Consider the following 18,544-nt stretch of genomic DNA (forward strand, 5'->3'; position numbering starts at 1 on the left):
GATTCTCCAGGCAAGAACACTGGAGTGGGTTGCCATTTCCTTCTCCAATGCATGAAAGTGAAAAGTAAAAGTGAAGTCACTGAGTCACGTCCAACTCTCCGCGACCTCATGGACTGCAGCCTACCAGGCTCCTCCGTCCATGGGATTTTCCAGGCGAGTACTGGAGTGGGGTGCCATTATGCAGTCCTTATTCAGATACAGAAACCAAAGCTCAGAGACGGGAAGCAATCTACCCAAGGTTACACAGGGAGGCAGCAGAGGGACCAAGGTTACAACTCAGGTCTGGGCAACGCCAAAGCTCTTTCCCCTCAGTCTCACTGCTCCGTATTCTTCCAGGCATCCCGCAGGTCTGTCTACCTGTGCTGGGCGCTTGCTGCCAGCCTGGGGGTCAGAAGCAGGAGGAAGCGTCTTGTGGCTGTGCTGGCTGGCCTCGGTGCCTGTCATATCTTCGCTGGAGGCGGGCATGAAGGTGGCGGACCCTCCTGGCCTCCTGGGTCCTGAAGAAGGAGGCAGCGATGCTGTGCCGCAAGCGGCGGGCATAGGTCTCCAGGAGGACCGTGGAGCAAGCCACGAGCTGCAGGGCACCTGCAGCCAGGAGCGCGGCCGTGTGCGGGCGCTGGGCGGGCAGCAGCGGGCAGCCAGGGGCAGTGAAGCGCAGCTCCCACTGGAAAGAGTTGTGGGCAGAGAGGTAAGGGTTCTCTGGAGGCGGCTGGTTGAAGAGGAAGGGGATGAAGCCCAGGACGGTGTACTTAGCCTTCAGAAAGGAGGGAAAGGTCAAGTCAGCAGACACCCCGGCCATTCCCTCCCCGACAAACAGATGCTTCTGGGGCTGGACGGGTCCAACTTTCCCTGCCTGCGTGTCTGCAAACTGGGCGCAGAAGTAACTCCTACTTCCTGGGCTTGAGGAGGGCCGAATGAGATCAGGAATCAGAAACAGGCTTTTTGCTGAATGAAAAGCACCAGACAAATGCTATGTTGTTATTATTATTATTCTCTTTGCAGAGAATGCTTTAGAGAAAGCCAATTCATGCCTATGGGCATTTTTCTCTCCTTTGAGCCTTTAGTGCATACTTCAGACATTCTAATCCATCAAACAAACACAGTTGTATGAGGTTGATTCTATCAAGAGCCTCATTTAAAAGATGGGAACCTAAGGTCACACTGAGAGTTACATGCAGCCCACCGAGGGATCGGTCCCAGCCAGAGTGGGTCCCAGTGTCCTGCTTCTATTACTACGTCTGTGCATGCTCAGTCATGTCTGATTCTTTTGTGACCCCATGGACTGTAGACCACCAGGGTCCTCTGTCCACGGAATTTTCCAGGCAAGAATACTGGAGTGGGTTGCCATGCCCTCCTCCAGGGGATCTTCCCAACCCAGGGATCAAACTTACATCTCTTATGTTTCCTGCATTGGCAGGTGGGTTCTTTACCACTAGCGCCACCTGGGAAGCCCATACAGAATAAGTATTCAATAAATATTAACTACTAATATTATTAGCTCAGAGTCTGATACTTTGGCATGTTTTACACAGTGGATTTCTGTGTGAGATCTCACCATTAAAAAGAAGATTTGTGGCCAAAGAAGATTACAAATCACAAAACTAGATGAGATAGTAAATTTTTCCAATAGTAAATAGATGGTATTTTATATATCACTATTAAAATAGTAAATATTTCAGGCTTGGAAGGTCATACAATCCCTCTTGCAAATATTCAGCTTCATAGAACAGGCATAGACAATACATGGACATGGCTAATTTGAGTCCAATAAAACTCAATTTACAAACACTGCAAGCTGGCAGAATTGGCCTGTGGCTCTTGTTGGTGGACTCCTGATCTTGACCATTGGTAAGGTCACCTCTAGTCTATTATATATAGATGTGAGCTATTAATAACAGCCACTATTTATTAAACATCTCCTATATGGCATGGAGCCTACTAGATACTTCTAGAGACTACCACTTTTTAAGGCTCATGGTCATCTTGTAGGGTAAGGAGGATTGATCCAATTTGTACACATGAGAAAAATGAGGCTGGGACATGCTGTCACACGTGAAGAGTGACTTTGGGGGGCAAGTTATTGTAAATGTCTCTGGGTATCAGTATCCAGAGTGATAAAGGGTGAAAACAGAACCCACTGCCTTAGTCTGTCCTGAGAATTAAATGCGTTCATCTGCCAAAGCCTCTGGATCTCATGCTTATCCAAGAACAAAGACTTGCAGGCAAGTAAAACTCCATTATGAGTCAAGGGTTTAACAAACCCTATCCTTTCCCTTAGGCTTCCCTGATGGCTCAGACTGTAAAGAGTCTGTCTGCAATGCAGGAGATGCAGGTTCGATCCCTCAGTCAGGAAGATCCCCTGGAGAAGGAAATGGCAACCCAGTCCAGTATTCTTGCCTGGAGAATCCCATGGATAGAGGAGCCTGGTGGGCTACAGTCCACAGGGTTGCAAACAGTCTGACTCGACTGAACGACTAAACAACAGCAGCAATCGTTTGCCTCAAGGAAATGACTCTGTTTACACCTTCTGGTCACAGCACTTACATCGTACTTGACGGTGAGCATGACGGGCATAGCGGGCAGCTCCCGAGCCCAGCCCACGGCTGCCTGCGCCAGAAGGAAGGCCACGTGGTCCAGGGCCACCGTCACCGCCATGGCCAGCAGGAGCAGGGTGAACAGCCCCAGCCTCACCAGACAGCTCAGCAGTTCCGCCTGGGACAGCCTCAGCCGGGCTGCCCAGAGCAGCCAGGCTGGAGGGGAGGCCGTCAGGTGGGTGGCCCCGACCTCTGCCAGCCGCTGAGTCAGCTGCCGGGTGGCATAGATGTTATCAAACCGCAGGTCGGTCAGGTAGCGGTGGAGGTACCAGGCTGAGTCCAGCAGGAGGCCCAGGATAAAGAGCCCAGTGACCACCCTCTGGGTCCCCAGTGCTACCACCCGGGCCGAGGACTCCAGGCCAGAGAAGTCCTCCAGGACCTGCCGGGTGACCCTGAGCACGTGGAGCCGGAAGGCGGTGGCGCTGTCGCCCTGGGCCTGGAGCGTCAGGCCTTTGCTGCCCGCCTGGCCGTCATGGACCAGGGCCTGCGATCCTGTCTGCAGCCAGTGAGTGGTGTTGAGCAGACTCTCCAAGGAGCCCTCCGTGACGCACCTCAGCACCTGCCCAGCGGCACGCAGGTTGGCCAGGACATTGGGCACCACGGCGACGGTCAGCGTGGCGGTGCTCCAGGACAGGAGAAGCCGGCGGCCTTGCTCTGTGCCCAGCGTGGGCACACTGAGCGCAAACAGGCAGCGGGCGGGGGGCACCAGGACCAGCCCCAGGAAGGCCAGGAGGCCGCAGACAGTGGCCACCACGGCCGAGGGCCCGAGAGGATAAAGCAGCGAGGACGCCAGCCAGCAGTAGGTCAGACTTGCGGCAGCAAGGGCCAGGGCACCACACAGGAGGACCTGGGTCAGCAGCTGGCCACAGCTGGCTGGGACGGGCTGGGAGTAGGCAATCCAGGTGGCCTGCAGCAGGGCAAGGGCCTTGCGGAGCCCCAGGTACCAGTGTCTCCACCTGCACAAAAGTAAATCGGGGGAACCTCTATCAGGAGGGTTGGAGGGTTGCCTGTTTCCCCAGGGGTCCTGTCCTAAAAACTCTTCAACTGTTAACAGGCTCCACCCGCTTAGCTACAGAGGTGGGCACACCTCCCAATTGGTGGGCCAATCAGAGTAACCCATCCCAAACCCACATGACCCAAGCTGAGCCAATCAGAGCCTTCCCAGGACTATTCTCACTGAGTTATGAGGAAAAGAACCCAGATTACTGAGGATGTGTATCTAGGCTGTTTATGTCTTGTGAGGGCAACTGCTACAGGGGACTGAAAGAGTCATGGAGAGAGAAGCACAGATGAAAGAGAAAATGCACAAGAGAGAAATAGGGAGAGGTGCTGGGTGTGTTAGTCACTCAGTCGTGTCCAGTTCTTTGCAACCTCATGGAGTATAGAGCCCCACCAGGCTCCTCTGTCTATGGAATTCTCCAGGCAAGAATACTCAAGTGGGGAGCCATTCCCTTCTCCAGGGGATCTTCCTGACTCAGGGATCGAACCCAGGTCTCCCACATTGCAGGCAGATTCTTTACCATCTGAGCCATCAAGGGAGTCCCAGGGAGAGGTGCTATTTCACTTGACTTCATAGTTTTGGTCATGGTGACCCCGGACATTCCTTCTTTATAGACCTCAGTGTCTCCTCTATAATTTAGAGGATGGAGAGAGTGGACCAGCTGATCTGAGGAAAATTTCTCCTCTATTATACTCTTATTTATTCATTTGACAAACATTTGTTAAGCAGCTGTGCTAGTCCTTGGAGAAACAGGAATGAATAAAACAGAGGAGAATTTCTGACCTCATAGAGCTTCCTTTGAAGCGTGACAGCAGAGGAATAGGAAGGAGAGCTGGGTTCTGGATATGTTTTGTTGGAAAAACCAACACGACTGGCAGACTGATTGGCTGTGGGTGGGAGAGAGAGAATGGAGTCAGCATGACAGGGAGGTTTTGTGCCTGACCAGCTGAAAGCCCTGTGGTGATGTTTCCTGAGATGGGAAACCTGTGGTTGAAACAGGCTTGAGTGGAGGGGGCAGAGGGGAAACTGAGACACCGGTTCAGCCATTTGGCAGAACGGCCATGTGTGATTAAAAACACAGCCTGGAATTCAGAGGAGAGATCAGGCAGGAAATAGAAAGTTGGGAGTCATGGGCTGATAGATGGTCTTTAAAGACGGGGAAGATGAAATTCTTTAAGACCGCGTGTAGCCAGGAAGGAGAGAGCCCCAAGGACAGACCCTCGTGGCACTCCAGAGTTCATGGGCTGGGAGGTGAGGAGGGGATTGAGAGTGAAGGAGACTGAGAACCAGGCCAAGTGGGGCTTGGGAAGCCAGGTCAGTGAAGTGTTTCAAGAAGAAGGGAGTGATCCAATGTGCCAAGTGCTGCTGGTGGGTCAAGAAAGATGAGGGCTGAGCAATGACCATTGGATTTAGCCACCTGGAGGTCACTGGTGACATGGACAAGGGCAGCTTGGAGGCATGTTGGGCCAAAACCTAGCTAGAGTGGACTCATGGGAGACTGGACAGAGAAGAACGTGAGACATAAGTGCAGACAGCAGTTCCAGGTCATTTGTGCAGTAATGGTGCTGAGAAACTGTATAGTAGCTGATGTGGGAAATGGGACCAAGTTCATTTAAGTTAGAGAAAGTCTAGCATGTTGGTAGATGGAGGATCCAATCAAGAGTGGAGACAGTGATGAAGGGGAGGATCCCTGGAGTAATATCCTTCAGTGGGTGGCAGGGCATGGAAGCTAGGGCTGGTCTTAGGGCTGGACTTTCATCCTCAGTAGTAGGTAGGATGGCAGAGAAAATGGGTACAGGTGATGATGAATGGACAGGCAAGGTGTAGTGCATATGTATCAGCATCGTCCGATCCACACAGAACAGAGCAATAGTTAAGTGTGTGACCTCCAGACTGCTTGGGTTCAAATCCCCACTTCACCACTCACCATCTGTGTGACCTTGGGCAAGTTTCTTTCTACCAGCCTCAGTTTTCTCATCTGTAAAATGGTACAACAGAAGTGGTACCTCACAGGGTCGTTTTGTGTCTGGCACATAGCAAGTACCACGTCAGCCATGATCTATCATGAGAGCATCAATTTCACCAGTATAAGGACTTGGTCTCTCTTGATCACTGATATACGCCAAGTACCCAGAATAGTGTCTGATGTATAGTGGGTGCTCCGTAAATATTTGTAGACTGTTACAAGTTTGTTTCTGTTTGTTCAGGGTAGCAGGAAGCCAGATCAGCATTGATGGTGAGAATGCTGGAAGAGATGATGGAAATTTGAAGATGGACAAGAAGGTGTAAACTATTTGTCCAGGAGAGTCAGTGAGTAAATAAACTAGGGAAGTTATATACATGCTGGGCAGCGTTGAGGACCCACTTGAGGATAGGGATGATGAATTACGGTCTTCCCAGCCCCTGATGGCATTTTAATTTGGGACTAAGCTGTCTATTGTAAAATTCATATTCAGAACATGATAGCTGTTAAAATGATAGCTAATAATTTAAATGATATTGGAATGGAAAACCAGTTCTAATTCATATTGTGTACCATGGTGTGCACTGAATGTTGTAAAGGATAAGGAATCAGCTGCCATTCACTGGGTGTTTACTCTGAGCCAAGCACGATGGCAAGCAGTAAGTGTGCATTTTCTCATTCAGTTCTCACAACAGCCTCACAGACATTATTATTACTCCCATTTCACAGCTTAGGAAAGTGAGACTTAAAGAGGTAAAGATTTCCCCGAGGTCACACTACCGGGGAACAGCAGAGCTTGAGACCTAGGCTCATACCCATCAGGCTTATTGACTGTTTTCTTGCTTGTGGCCCCCAGTGTCCCAAGTCCCCAGACCTACCTGGTCCTGATGAGGTGTTCAAGTGTCCCCCTGGGGGGCCTCATGTTTCCTGAACAGCAGCAGATGTGGGCAGGCGGGCTCAGGCAGCGATGGCAGGTGGAGGGGAAGTGGGGGGAATTGCGTCCTCCAGGACTTGGGAAATCCTGTCACTTCTGCTTTTCTGCCCTTAATCAAGTGTTCCTGATGGCCTTGTCCCGCCCTGCTTGGGTCCACCTCCCAGGGGGTTGGGCAAGCTGCCTCATCCTCTTCTGGCCGGCAGGAGCTGCTGGAAGGTATGGGAGGAGGGAAATGGTCTTTTACAAGCAACACTACTAAACCTGATAGCAGGAAGGTAGAATTAGTCCCATTTCACAGAAGAGGAAACTGAGGCTCAGGGGAGCAATGCAGCTCATTGGTGGTGGTGTTGGGGATAGACCTCAGCTCAGCTTCTCCTTTCCCTCCCACTGAACAGTTATGCGCCCCCAGAGGAGCCTGGTCCCTAGCTCTTAGTGGGTGGAAACCCACAGGAGACCACTGGACCTCTGCTATGATTCTCTCTGACCATCAGTGGCTTTGGACCCTCTCTCAGCTCCCTTCCTGTCTTTATTCCAACGTGGACCTGGCTTTGAATCACAGCTCTGTCCCGCTGCCACCCCCCACCCCCACCCAATCAGCTGTGTGACCTTGGGCAAGTGACCTCACCTCTCTGTTTCAGTTTCCTCCTCTTAACAGAGAGTGCTTATAAGAACAGTTAGCATTTATTGAGCACTTGCTAAGGATGAGGCAAACTCCTAAGTAGCTTCTATTCGTGCCCACAGAATTGCTTCTCCCAACAATGCTGTTATTTCCATTCTTCAGTTCAGAAAATTGATCCAGAGACTTAAGTCCCTCAATCTAGCCACTTAGCTACTAATAGCTAGAGCCACAGTTTATAGTCAGTAGTCTTGCTCCAGAATTTCCTGGTCAGCCCCTGGGCCCTACTGGTGAGGAGGGAAGAACTCACAAGATTCACATTGACCTTGGGATGCATCCGGCCCTGGCAAGAGCAGGCACTCAACATGAGTTCCCTGTGTGGGGGTTCTACTGCAGTCACTGCCCTGCAGGTACACTTCCAGGCTTTTCTGAAATCCAATCTCTCCCTGGAAAGCAGACACCCCTCCCCTGCCCCTTACCCGACCCAGGGTCTCTGTGCCCATCACTGCCAGCAGGACCATCTGCCCCAGGAGGCCTCTTCTGAGCCCCCAGCGCCCCACCCTGCAGGACAGACTGGTGCAGGGGGCACACCTAGGTGACATTCCAGACTCCCTGTCATTTCCCTTCTAAGGACATCGGCTGGGTCCCTTGCTCAGGCCTGAGGGAGAGCGTCCCACGGCTCAGATAAGGGAAGTGACATTCTCATAGTCACACAATTGGGATGAGACACCTGCAGCCCTCAGAGGACCTAACACCCTGCCCGGATCACAGCCTGAGAAGCCGGGCCACAGTCAAGTCTGCCAAGGAATGGGGACCCAGAGTAGATCAAGAGCAGGAAATGCAGGCACCTGCAAGGCAAGGAGCAGGGTGAGCCTGATGGAAAGAGCAGTGAGCTGCCACATGGAGACCCTTCGAGAAGTGTAGCTTCTACTCTGCTCCCTGAACAGTGTTGAAGCCCCTTGAAAATGAGGCCTAACATTACCAGAGTGGCTAGTTTTTCCAAAGAAGCCACTCATTCCCATTTTTATGGAAAGTCCCCCAATTTAAAAGCTAGCTTTTTTTAAAAAATGCAAGACCGTGTGCAGGCCAATCTTGGTAGGTCTGTGGGCCCGTGTGAGGGTCGCTGGACCACAGGCTCTGCAGGAAACCTCAGCAGACCAGTGCAGGGGGCTGTCTTGCTGTTTCTCTGCTGCAGGGGCTCTGGGCTGGAGGCCGTAGACCTGCACTGAGATGCCAGCTGTGCCTCTTAGTGTGCTGTGTGACCTTGGGAAAGACACTGTCCCTCTCTGAACTTTAATATATTCTGCTATGAAGAGAATACTAGTACCTACTTCTTAGGGTTGAGAATTCAATCTGATAATGTATGTACAGGGTCCGGTAAACAATATATAAACTTTCCAGGCCTGTTCCTTTCAACCTGGGCTAACAGCTTGGCCTGAGTGAGCCCCAGGCTTCTCAGATCAGATTGTACAGGCCTCTGCGATGCCCACTGAACCAGAGCCCTGGCCTGGGCCTCATCACAAAGGAAACTTCAGATCCTTGTGGTGGTTGGAAGGGAGAGTCTTGGGAAGACACTGTCATTTGTTTAGTTCTCACACTGGCATCAAGGAGCTGATTGATTAAGAAGCATGTTGGTCATCTTTCCAGGGCCTCTAGTGGATGCATAAAATCTGGGAGGATGGGAGCAAAGGGAGGGAAGGGGCAGAAGATATTTTTGGCTTTTTTCAGCAAATGTAGGCAGTCAATTCTGCCTATATAAGTGCTGGTCTGAGTTCAGGCCCACAACATCCAGAAGGAGGGTCTGAATCATCAAAAATAGAATGAACTTTGTTGAGGGGAATTTCTGGGTAGAGGATTCAGAGCCATAAGACAGAACAGAAAGAGGAAGTGGTAAATCTTCAGATCTAGAATCATAATCAGAAGTCCATAGACTATCAGAGTCTTTGAGTTTTACAGCTTGTGGGTATAGTATGTTGCCACCATCCATCCCGCTGGCTTGAGAAGGTAGAGAGGTGGCTAGATTCTTATCAAGTCGGCCTTGCTAGCCAAGAGAAACGATGTGAGTCACATACATAATTAAAAGATTTCTAATAGTCATACAAAACTGAAATTAATAAAATATTTTATCCAACCTACTACCTCCCAAGTATTATCCTTTCAACATGTAATCAATATAAAAAAGTATTGAGGACCTGGATGAGGTCCACCAAAGGATCCCCGTGCATCCTGGCTTTTGTTGGTATGATGGTAAATTTTATGTGTCAACTTGGTTGGGCCACAGTATCCAGATGTTTGGTCAAATATTATCCCAGGTCTTTCTGTGAAAGTGTTTCCAGATGAGATTTTACATTTAAATCAATGGAGTTTGAATAAAGCAGATTGCTCTATCTCGTGTGGTGGGCCTCATCTAATCAGTTGAAGGCCTGCAAGGAACAAAAGACTGACACCCCCTGCCTCCCTTTAGACTTGAACTGAAACTCTTTCCATATATACGCATCTTGTTGGTTCCAGAGAACCCCGAACAATACAGCTGGGTTGGGGAGCCCCAGGAGAGCTGAGAGAGAAAGGGGAGGAGGGAGATCCAGGGTGGCTACCTCCCTAAGTTGTCACCAAGGACTGGATATGCCCCTGGACTAAAGTTTCCAGCTCCAGGTCAGCATCTGTCCTTGAGCCCCAGGGCTGGAAGGTGCTTCTCCATGGCTGGTCCTATCGCTCGTCACCACCAGGGTCCATGCTTTCTCTTGTGGTTTCCATAAGCGACCATCTGCTCACACCTTGCAACTAAACCTTCTACTAAAATCTCCTCACATGAGCTAGTTTATGTGTTTACCATCTCTTTTGGAGACACTGACTATGATGCCCATCTCTCAGATAGGGAAACCAAAGTCCAAACAGACAAGGATCTGCTTCAGGTCATACAGATGATGTGGGTGGAGCCAGGTGTCCAGTGCGGTTCACTGAACTTCTACCCAGTGATTTTTATTCCCCTCCCCTCCATGTCCCATCAGGGTTTCCATTCCTCTGCCCACATGACTTTGCTCTTCCATTTGATGCTGAAATCTGTCCATTTCCTCCTCTCTATCACTCTGCATCTCATCACTTCCACCTGTGACCATGTTTCCCCAGTGTGAAATAACCCCCCATTCTCCAGTGCTGGCCTCCATCCCCGTGGTACCTCAAACAACACTGGCATGAATATCCTGCCATATTCTCTCTTCAGGGATCCAGGCGGTAATTCTGCTGCGATATAAGCCCAAGAATTGGATGGGCCACAGGGAATGCCAATAGTGGCTCTCCCTGATTACTCCCAAGGTGCTTGCCAGGACGACAATGATAGTTCGCTGTCTTGCCAACAGAACACGAGGGTTTCTGTGTCTTCCCATTTCACCATCACTCACTGTCTACTTCTCTAGTTTTTGCTAGTCTGATGGGTGCATTATTGAGTCTTGGTTTAACTCGCACACATCTGATCACAAGCGATTTGAGCATCTCTTTAGAAACCTGCTGTCCACTTTCACATCCCTTTTCAGAATGGCATATTTGTATCTTTCACTCAATTTTCTCTTGAGTGCCATGACGGAAGGCCTCCAAAGTTGGTGGCCAGCCATCTTCTCCCCTGTTTGTGGGTGACACGCCTTCTATCAAGGAGCGAAGTTATTTCCCTCCCATTGAACCAGGCTAACCCTGTGACCTGCTTTGACCAATAGAATGCATTAAAATGGATGTTTTGGACTCCCAAGCCCAGGCTTTAAGGGGCCTTGTGGCTTCTGCTTTTGCCTTCTGAGAAGTCCACTGTCATGTACAGCAGTCCAGGCTGAGCTCCTGAGAAGCCACATGACCCTTGAGGTGTCCAAAGCCACCATGGACATTCCAGCTCCAGCAAAACCCCCAGAGGAGTGGCCCCACCCACACCATGTACAGCAGAGAGAAAACCATGCTGCTGAACTCTGACTAAATGCAGAAATGTGTTGCATTTTTAGGCCCTGAACTTTGGGCTGATTTGTTATGTAACCACTGGTAAGCCCTGCTAAGTTTTTGTCTCTTTTGAGTTCTGGGTGTTTCTTGTGAGTTACAGATGAGTTACTGGTATATTTCTAATGACTCTGTACCACCTCTGCCATCCCCCTTCCTCCCACAGTAAGGTGAGCACATGGCTGACTCCTTCTGGCCTTGGTCCAGTGCTGCTTCCTCAGAGAAGTCCTCCCTGACCACCCCAGCTAACATAGCCTCAGAGTAGGTTTGTCACACTGGCCAGTTCATTTTCTTCTCAGCCTATGTTATGACCCAGAGTCACCTTATTTGTTTACCTGTCTACTGCCTGTCTCCAGGGATACGTTCTATGTGGCTAGGGACAGCATAAAATAGGTTCTAAATAAATACTGTTGGATGAATAAAAGGAAGAATAAATGAATAAAGAAATAAGCCAAAAAAACCCTGGGTCAAAGAGTAAGATTGTTTTGTCATAATTTCTGGCATAGATTTATTTATCAAATATTTACTGAGCACCTACCATGTGCCAGAAACTGTTCTAAGTATTGGACGTACAGCACCGAACAAAAGAAAGTTTGCATTCTCATAGGTTTATATTCTAGAGGGTGAGAAAATTATTAAAAAAGAAAACAATACAGCATCCTGACTAAATACTAAGAAAACTATAGCAGGGCAAGGGGTTAAAAAGTAATGGGGTAATATTTAGACCTGATGGTGAAGGAAGCCTCGCTGGGGAGGTGACATTTGAGCAGAGACCTGAATAAAGTGAGGAAACAGGCATATATTTGGGAGCAAAGTGTTCTAGGCAACGGGAACAGCACGTGCAAAGGCAGGAGACCTGGAGTGTGTGGCCGGAGTGGAGTGGAGAAGGGAGAGCAGTAAGGACATGAGGTCAATTCTGTGACACCCCGAGTTCCAGAATGTGGGGCTCTGCAGCCATAAAATGGCTACCAAGGCAAATGATTTCCAGGCCCAGGGTTGATCAACATTCTTTATTTTACAGCATTTTAAATCAGAAGTATTTGAAATCACTATTCATCTGGTGATAAGCCCCTTGGGTTTCTCTGTGAATGAACTTCTCCCCTACCCCTTCCTATGGGAGGGCACCCCCCAGTCCCAGTGGGCTGTAACTGTGACTAAATCCTGAAGGAACCCCGTACAGGAAGGACGGGAGCCTCTTCTTCCTCCTCCCTGCCACTTCCAGGGAAAGGTCCATGACTCACACGTACTGTTCCAAGAACAAGTATAGTCCCCAGGGTACGGCTCCCCAGCGGAGCTGCTCGGGGAACCGCATCCCCCGGAGGAGGCGTAGGAAGGGGGGCCGTGAGCTTTCTGGGCCCTCAGCTGAGCTGACGTCTGGCTGCTGATTGCAGAGAGATTTCCTGAGTGCCTGTTGCGTCCAAACTGCACTGTTCCCGGGGGTGGGGGGTGCCGAGATATTCCCGCTTGAAACATGGAAGGAGCACATCCTTCAGGACGGGCCCCACCAGCCCCCAGCTCAGGGGACATTATCCTTGTCTGTAGAAGAGGATTACGGGGTTTCCCTGCCTAAGACACTGGACGTTTTACAAGGCCTTGATTTCTCTTTTGACTTTTCTCTCTCCCCTGGAAAACGTGGCCCTTGCTAATCACACGCGGTTACCACCTGGGATGGGGGCAGGGAGGCAAAAAACGGCTCTGGGAAAAAGGCGGCGGCCCGTGTGGGAGGCGCCTGGCTGGAGGAGCCGTGGGCCACCTGTTAGGGGGTAACGGCCCGCACTCGGCCTGACCCTGGAACTGCGGCCACACTGATTCAGACGAATCAGGAAAATCTGAAAAAGCTTGGGTAGAAAGGTCTAGAATTCCCCCTTGTGTGCTCGGGAGCCCAGAGAAACAGCAAAGAGGCTCTGCTCAGTCTCCATGTCCTCAGGATGTCATCGGTCTCTCCCCCGTCTCCAGGGACTGAAAATAAACCTGGCTTCTAGGTATCAGCAAGGCCGATATTCAAACAACTGGTACAGAAAGGGCCCCCACCAAGCAGAGCACACACCAGCTGGGAACAGCTGGAACAGCTGGACGGGGACATGGCAGCCCCAGTCTCTGGAAGGAAGGTGACCCCTAAAGGCAGGATGCTCTCTCCAGATGAACCTTGCGTTGTCAGTGAGGGATGCTAGTGGTATCTCCTGCCCCTGCTGTTCAAAACAAATGCCATTCCGGATTGGCTTACTGTTGCTGAAACTGGGCTTTCTTGCATCCTAACCACAGATCAACTCAGAGATAAAGGAGCTTGTTTCTCAGGCAGCAGAACTGGGAGGAAGTGGCTCCCTGAACTGTGTGGGAGACGAGTAGGTATCCTAGATAACAAGACTGTGGACCCAAGTAGACCACTGGAAGTCACCCTTGCTTGCTGTGTACTGGATCACAGAGAAGAATTGCTTGATCAGCCTGTGGGGTCCCAGCAGCGGAGGATGGCAAAACCCCTGGGAGGGCCCAGCCCGAAGAGAGTTCCTGAGGGGGGCTCAGAGGGTCCGATATGTGCCGTTAGCCAAGCTGGATGGCAGTGCTGTGACGTTGGCTAAGTGGAGGTCGGCCCAGTCTGGGAAGGTGCCCAGCTGGAAGATGGTCTGTGCCCAAGTATTCATGGCCAAGCTGAGCAGCAGGACGCCCATCAGGTTCATCAGGAGTCCCGTCCGCACCTGCAGGGGAGCCCAGAGTGAGGCAGGGTTCTACTCGAGGCCCATTATACAGATGGGGAAACTGAGAGTCAGAAAGTCTTTCACCCAATATGGAACACCTGGGAGAGATGGAGGGGGAGCACAAACCCAGGACAGTTGATACCCAAGACCCTTCCATCTTTACACGCCCTAGGCTGACCCTCAAGGAGCTGAAAATGTCCCCTTTCGTTCAGTGGTTTCTAGGTGGCAGGCATTGTGACATGCAATCGTCATAGAGCAATGTCATTTACCCCAAAAGCAACCCTTTTAGGGTTGTTCTTATTATTATTCCCATTTTATAGAAGAGGAAAATGAGGCCCAGAGCAGTTGGCTCACCCAGCCTCACACAACTTGAAAACGACCTGCTTTGATCATTAAACATCCCCCTTGCTTTGCATTTCCTGACTCCTTGGAGGCAGGCCTGTGTCTCCCCTACCCAGTACCACCCCCGCGCCTGGAACACGGAATGTGCTCAGCAAACACTTGTAAGGTGAATGAACCAACGAAGGAATGAATGTCTGTCTCCCCAGGTCCCTGCTGCCTCTCTGCTCTGTCAGCTCTTCCTGCAGCTCACTCTTGTTTTCTCTCCCTTTGTCCTGCTGGGTTCTCCGTGCCTGGAGACCCTACATCGGCTAAGAACATTGAGCAGATCCCTCTCTCTGCAGCCCCTGAACTGCGCGGTACAATCATCTGAGGCAGCCAGTGGAGGGAGAAGGGCAGTAGGAAGCAGGCCGAGGAAGAGGCTCAGCTTGGAGGAGAGCCTTGCTAAAAGCTGGGATTCTGCCCACCACCGTCCTTGGCTTCTGTCTCCTCTCCAGGTGACCGGGCACTGACGTGCACCCCTATGTCCCTGGTGTGGTCAGCTGCTCCGTCTCCCCTAGAGATGCTGCCCGGCCCGGAGCGCTTGGCCAAACAAGTCAGAAGACGGTGGGGGTGGGGGGGTGGGGTGGCCCAGAGAGAGGGAAAGGCCCTCATCTCTGAGGCAAACTTTGGAAAGCAGCGGCCGAGTCAGCACTTCCTGAAATCACCTAAGCAATCATCCCAGAGTGTTTGCTAGAAGTATCAATTCTGGTCCCACTCAGAATGACCTGTTCTGGAATTGGGGAGCGGGGGAGAGCGGGAATTCTGCCTCGGTTCCTTGCCCGCTCCTGGTCCACCCACTCCTCGGGGCCTCTGCTGGAATACGCCTGCGGGGGAGAGTGGGAGTCCTGCCCCGGTCCCTTGCCTGCCCCTGGTCCACCCAAGACACCGCCCCTGGTCCACCCACTGCTCAGGGCCTCTGCTGGAATACACCTGCGGGAGAGAGGGGGAGTCCTGCCCCGGTCCCTTGCCTGCCCACTGCTCGGGGCCTCTGCTGGAATACGCCTGCACTCACCATGTCTTTGACCAGCAAGTGTCCGGAGGCAAAGGCGATTGAGTTGGGGGGCGTCGAGACTGGGAGCATGAAGGCGTAGGAGCAGCCGACGGTGCCTGGGATCATCAGGTACAGGGGGTGCACCCGCAGACGGATGGCCTGGGCCGGCGGTCGGGGACGAGGCCGAAACAGAGACAGAGAAACACCCGTGGGGTGGACGAGGCCAAAACAGAGACAGAGAAACACCCGCGGGGTGGACGAGGCCGAAACAGAGACAGAGAAACACACGCGGGGTGGAGACGGGAGGGAAGCGAGGGGCTCGGCGAGAGATGGGGAGACGGGAAGAGAGCCAGAGACGTCCGGAGAGGGATGCGCGGAGGGACAGAGAACAAGCGAAACAAACGAGAAGGTGAATTTAAAGGCGCACGGAGAGAAGTGCAGCCAGAAATACAGACATGCAGGCCGAAGGGGAGACGCACAGACAAGAAGAGGACCATACAGAGGGAGACAGGAGAACGCTCCTAGGTCAGCAACGTTCCAAGGTCCCGCGCAGGTTTATCAGGGAGGACGGGCAGGGGAAATTATTCTAGAACTCTCCCTCTCCACCTTGAGTGCGTATCAGAGCCACCTGGAGGGCTGGTGGCCCCATCTCTCACAGAGTTGCTGAGTCAGCATGTGTGGGGTTTGTTTCGGCTGGGGGCGGGTGGGAGGCTGGTGGTGGCAAGAATTTGCATTTCTGACAAGATCCCAGATGATGCTGACACTGCTGGTCCACATTTTGAGAATTTTGAAAATGTGCTGGGATCACATATTGAGAATCACAATTCTAAAACCTCATGCCCTCTGCCTGGTCCTTCTCAAATGGTCCAAACAAGTAGGTAGAGAGCAGGGATGCTGCTAAACATCCTACAATGCAGAGCTTCACATAACAGAATTCTCCGGCCCCAACTGTCCATAGTGCTGAGAAACTCTGCTTTAAAGGGAAGCTAGAGCTTTGCCTACCGTTAGAATTTCTGGTATCGTTATCTGTCTACTCAGATTTTCTACTTCTTCTTAGTCCATATTTGGTCATTTCTGTTTTCCTAGAAAACTCTTTATGTCACCACGGGTTGCTTTTCCCAAAGGAGGCCCTCTGGTGTGCTTTGAAAATATTTACTGTTTATGCATTTCTTAGAGAAAAAAAAAAGGATTAAAAAAATCATGGTTCTGACACTTTTATGCATTTTGGACAAGAATGATGACAACTGTGGCCCCCGTGGAGCTCCCAGGATCAAGGAAGAGACGGGTGAACCTGTGTTGGGGGGGGATGTTGCCCTCCCATCCCAGGACCCTGTAAGGACCCTCACCAGCTCCGCCAGGACGGGCAGAAAGATGATGATCGTGGCCGTGTTGCTGGCGAACTCGGTGAAGAAGGCGACTACCACGGTGATAAGCAGTACAGCCAGCACCGGGGGCACGTTCTCCAGGGGGTGCAGCTGCCCGCCGATCCACGCCGACAGCCCCGACTCCTGCGGAGGGAGGAAGCAAGAGCACCTCTTTACACCCAGCCTGCTGCCGCCTGCCACCCCCGAGCCTGGGCCACGTGGGAGGGGGTCAGGACTGGCTAAGAGTGACAACTACACTCTTTCACATACAGGTTGGCTGAGGCTCAGAGAGGGCAGGTCAGCTGCCCGAGGTCACATATTCAATCAGCCTCTCTGCTTCCCGAGCTGCCCTCTACTCCATACTCCACAGGCCCAGGGCCCAAACCCCTGGATCCTTCACATAATCCATGTGGTTCTCCCAATAGTTCATTTGGTTTGGGTAGCCCTCATTTGAGTGGGAGAGGGGCACTGGAACCTCCATGTTAAATCTTCTCATTCCTCCAATGCTAGCTATCACTTCCAAAAATATTAACATATTTATACAAAATATTCATTATTAAATTTTATAATTATGTATCAGTACATATTAAATATATAATATATGTGATATATATCATATATAATAGAAAACATGCATCAGCTAGAGGTCAAATACAACACAATGAATGTGTGAGTGCTCAGTTGCGAAGTCATGTCTGACTCTTTGCAACTCCAGACTATAGCCCACCAGGCTCCTCTGTCCATGGGACTCTCCAGGCAAGAAAACTGGAGCAGGTTGCCATTTTCTTCTCCAGGGGACCTCGCCAACTCAGGGATTGAACCCATGTCTCCTGCACTGCTGGCACATTCTTTACCACCAAGCCACCAGGGAAGCCCAGCACAATGAATAGGATTACCAACAATAAAGATATTTATGATAATTATTACAATGATGGTACACAAACACTACCATTATTATTTGTATCATTATTCATTAGCATAAGAATCATTAACCGTTCAGCAAAGTAAATATTCCTTCCTGTGTTACACCGAAGGAATCCTAACTTGGCGAAGTTTTTGTGACTTGCTCAGTGTCCCCAAAATACTAAGATGTGTTTTGCATTCAGGGCCACGGAGTCAGTATACTAACATTCTCCTGCAAAGCGCCCTGTCACCACGTACTCTCCAGTGGACACACCAGACTGTCACTTCACCTCTTAATGAAGGGCAGTGCCCAGAGCTGACCACAGCTCTCCAGGGCAGTAAAGACAAGGTCGATTGTCGTCTCTCTGATTCCAGACTCCACCTGCCATCAATGCTGCGGAATTATCTCCAAGCTCGCTCTCTGCTGACTTCTCCAGGAATTACTCTACTTGCGAGTATTTCATAATGCTACTCTCCCGTTTCCGCCCTCCAGGCTTCAAATGTATCCTTAGTAACCCAGAATCCAATGCACCTTCGTTAAGTCCCCAAAGCAAGAAAACGGATGTAAAATTGTGCTCGATGCTGCCCCCTGGTGGTGCCACGCGGCAATATAGCAATAAGGCTACAGCGGCGCCACCTGTAGGTCGTTTTGCTGACAAAGATAAAGCAGCTGGTGGCTCAGATGGTAAAGCGTCTGCCTGCAATGCGGGAGACCTGGGTTCGATCCCTGGGTTGGGAAGATCTCCTGGAGAAGGAAACGGCGACCCACTCCAGTACTCTTGCCTGGAAAATCCCACGGACTGAGGAGCCTGGTAGGCTACAGTCCATGGGGTCGCAAAGAGTCGGACACGACTGAGTGACTTCACTTTCAGACTTAGGAGCGGATCAAGGCCAGGGTTGGGTTAGACCCCTAACACTTAGCCAAGTGTACGTCTGGGTTCAGTTCAGTCAGTTCAGTCGCTCAGTCGTGTCCGACTCTTTGCAACCCCATGAATTGCAGCACGCCAAGGCCTCCCTGTTCATCACCAACTCCCGCAGTTCACTCAGACTCACGTCCATCGACTCAGTGATGCCATCCAGCCATCTTATCCTCTGTCATCCCCTTCTTCTCCTGCCCCCAATCCCTCCCAGCA

The 18,544-nt window shown here is 51.1% G+C and overlaps 2 protein-coding genes across 2 annotated transcripts in view; both read right to left on the reverse strand.

The window, feature by feature from the left end:
* Window positions 1-388: 388 nt before the first annotated feature.
* OCSTAMP (osteoclast stimulatory transmembrane protein) lies at window positions 389-6,479 on the reverse strand. Its single transcript, XM_052650466.1, has 3 exons — window positions 6,436-6,479; window positions 2,545-3,550; window positions 389-754 (listed from the first exon to the last, which is right to left on the reverse strand). Exons 1-3 carry the CDS (start codon window positions 6,477-6,479, stop codon window positions 389-391), a joined length of 1,416 nt encoding a protein of 471 aa, XP_052506426.1.
* A 7,116-nt stretch (window positions 6,480-13,595) lies between these two features.
* SLC13A3 (solute carrier family 13 member 3) overlaps window positions 13,596-18,544 on the reverse strand; it is an 85,417-nt gene continuing 80,468 nt past the window's right edge. Inside the window, exons 11-13 of the mRNA XM_052651032.1 lie at window positions 16,491-16,652; window positions 15,166-15,303; window positions 13,596-13,772 (exon numbers count right to left, since the gene is read on the reverse strand). Of these exons, the coding sequence (XP_052506992.1) occupies window positions 13,596-13,772; window positions 15,166-15,303; window positions 16,491-16,652 (477 nt within the window). The remainder of the gene's footprint in view (window positions 13,773-15,165; window positions 15,304-16,490; window positions 16,653-18,544) is intronic.

The sequence above is a fragment of the Budorcas taxicolor genome, chromosome 13 (genome assembly GCF_023091745.1).
Source record: "Budorcas taxicolor isolate Tak-1 chromosome 13, Takin1.1, whole genome shotgun sequence".
Lineage (NCBI taxonomy): Eukaryota > Metazoa > Chordata > Mammalia > Artiodactyla > Bovidae > Budorcas > Budorcas taxicolor.

Coding starts and splice junctions, on each gene's coding strand:
- OCSTAMP (XM_052650466.1), bottom strand. CDS start 6,479: ATGAGGCCCCCCAGGGGGACACTTGAACACCTCATCAGGACCAG. Junction 3,551..6,435: donor GAACACCTCATCAGGACCAG/GTAGGTCTGGGG, acceptor ACTTTTGTGCAG/GTGGAGACACTGGTACCTGG. Junction 755..2,544: donor TGCTCACCGTCAAGTACGAT/GTAAGTGCTGTG, acceptor TCCTTTCTGAAG/GCTAAGTACACCGTCCTGGG.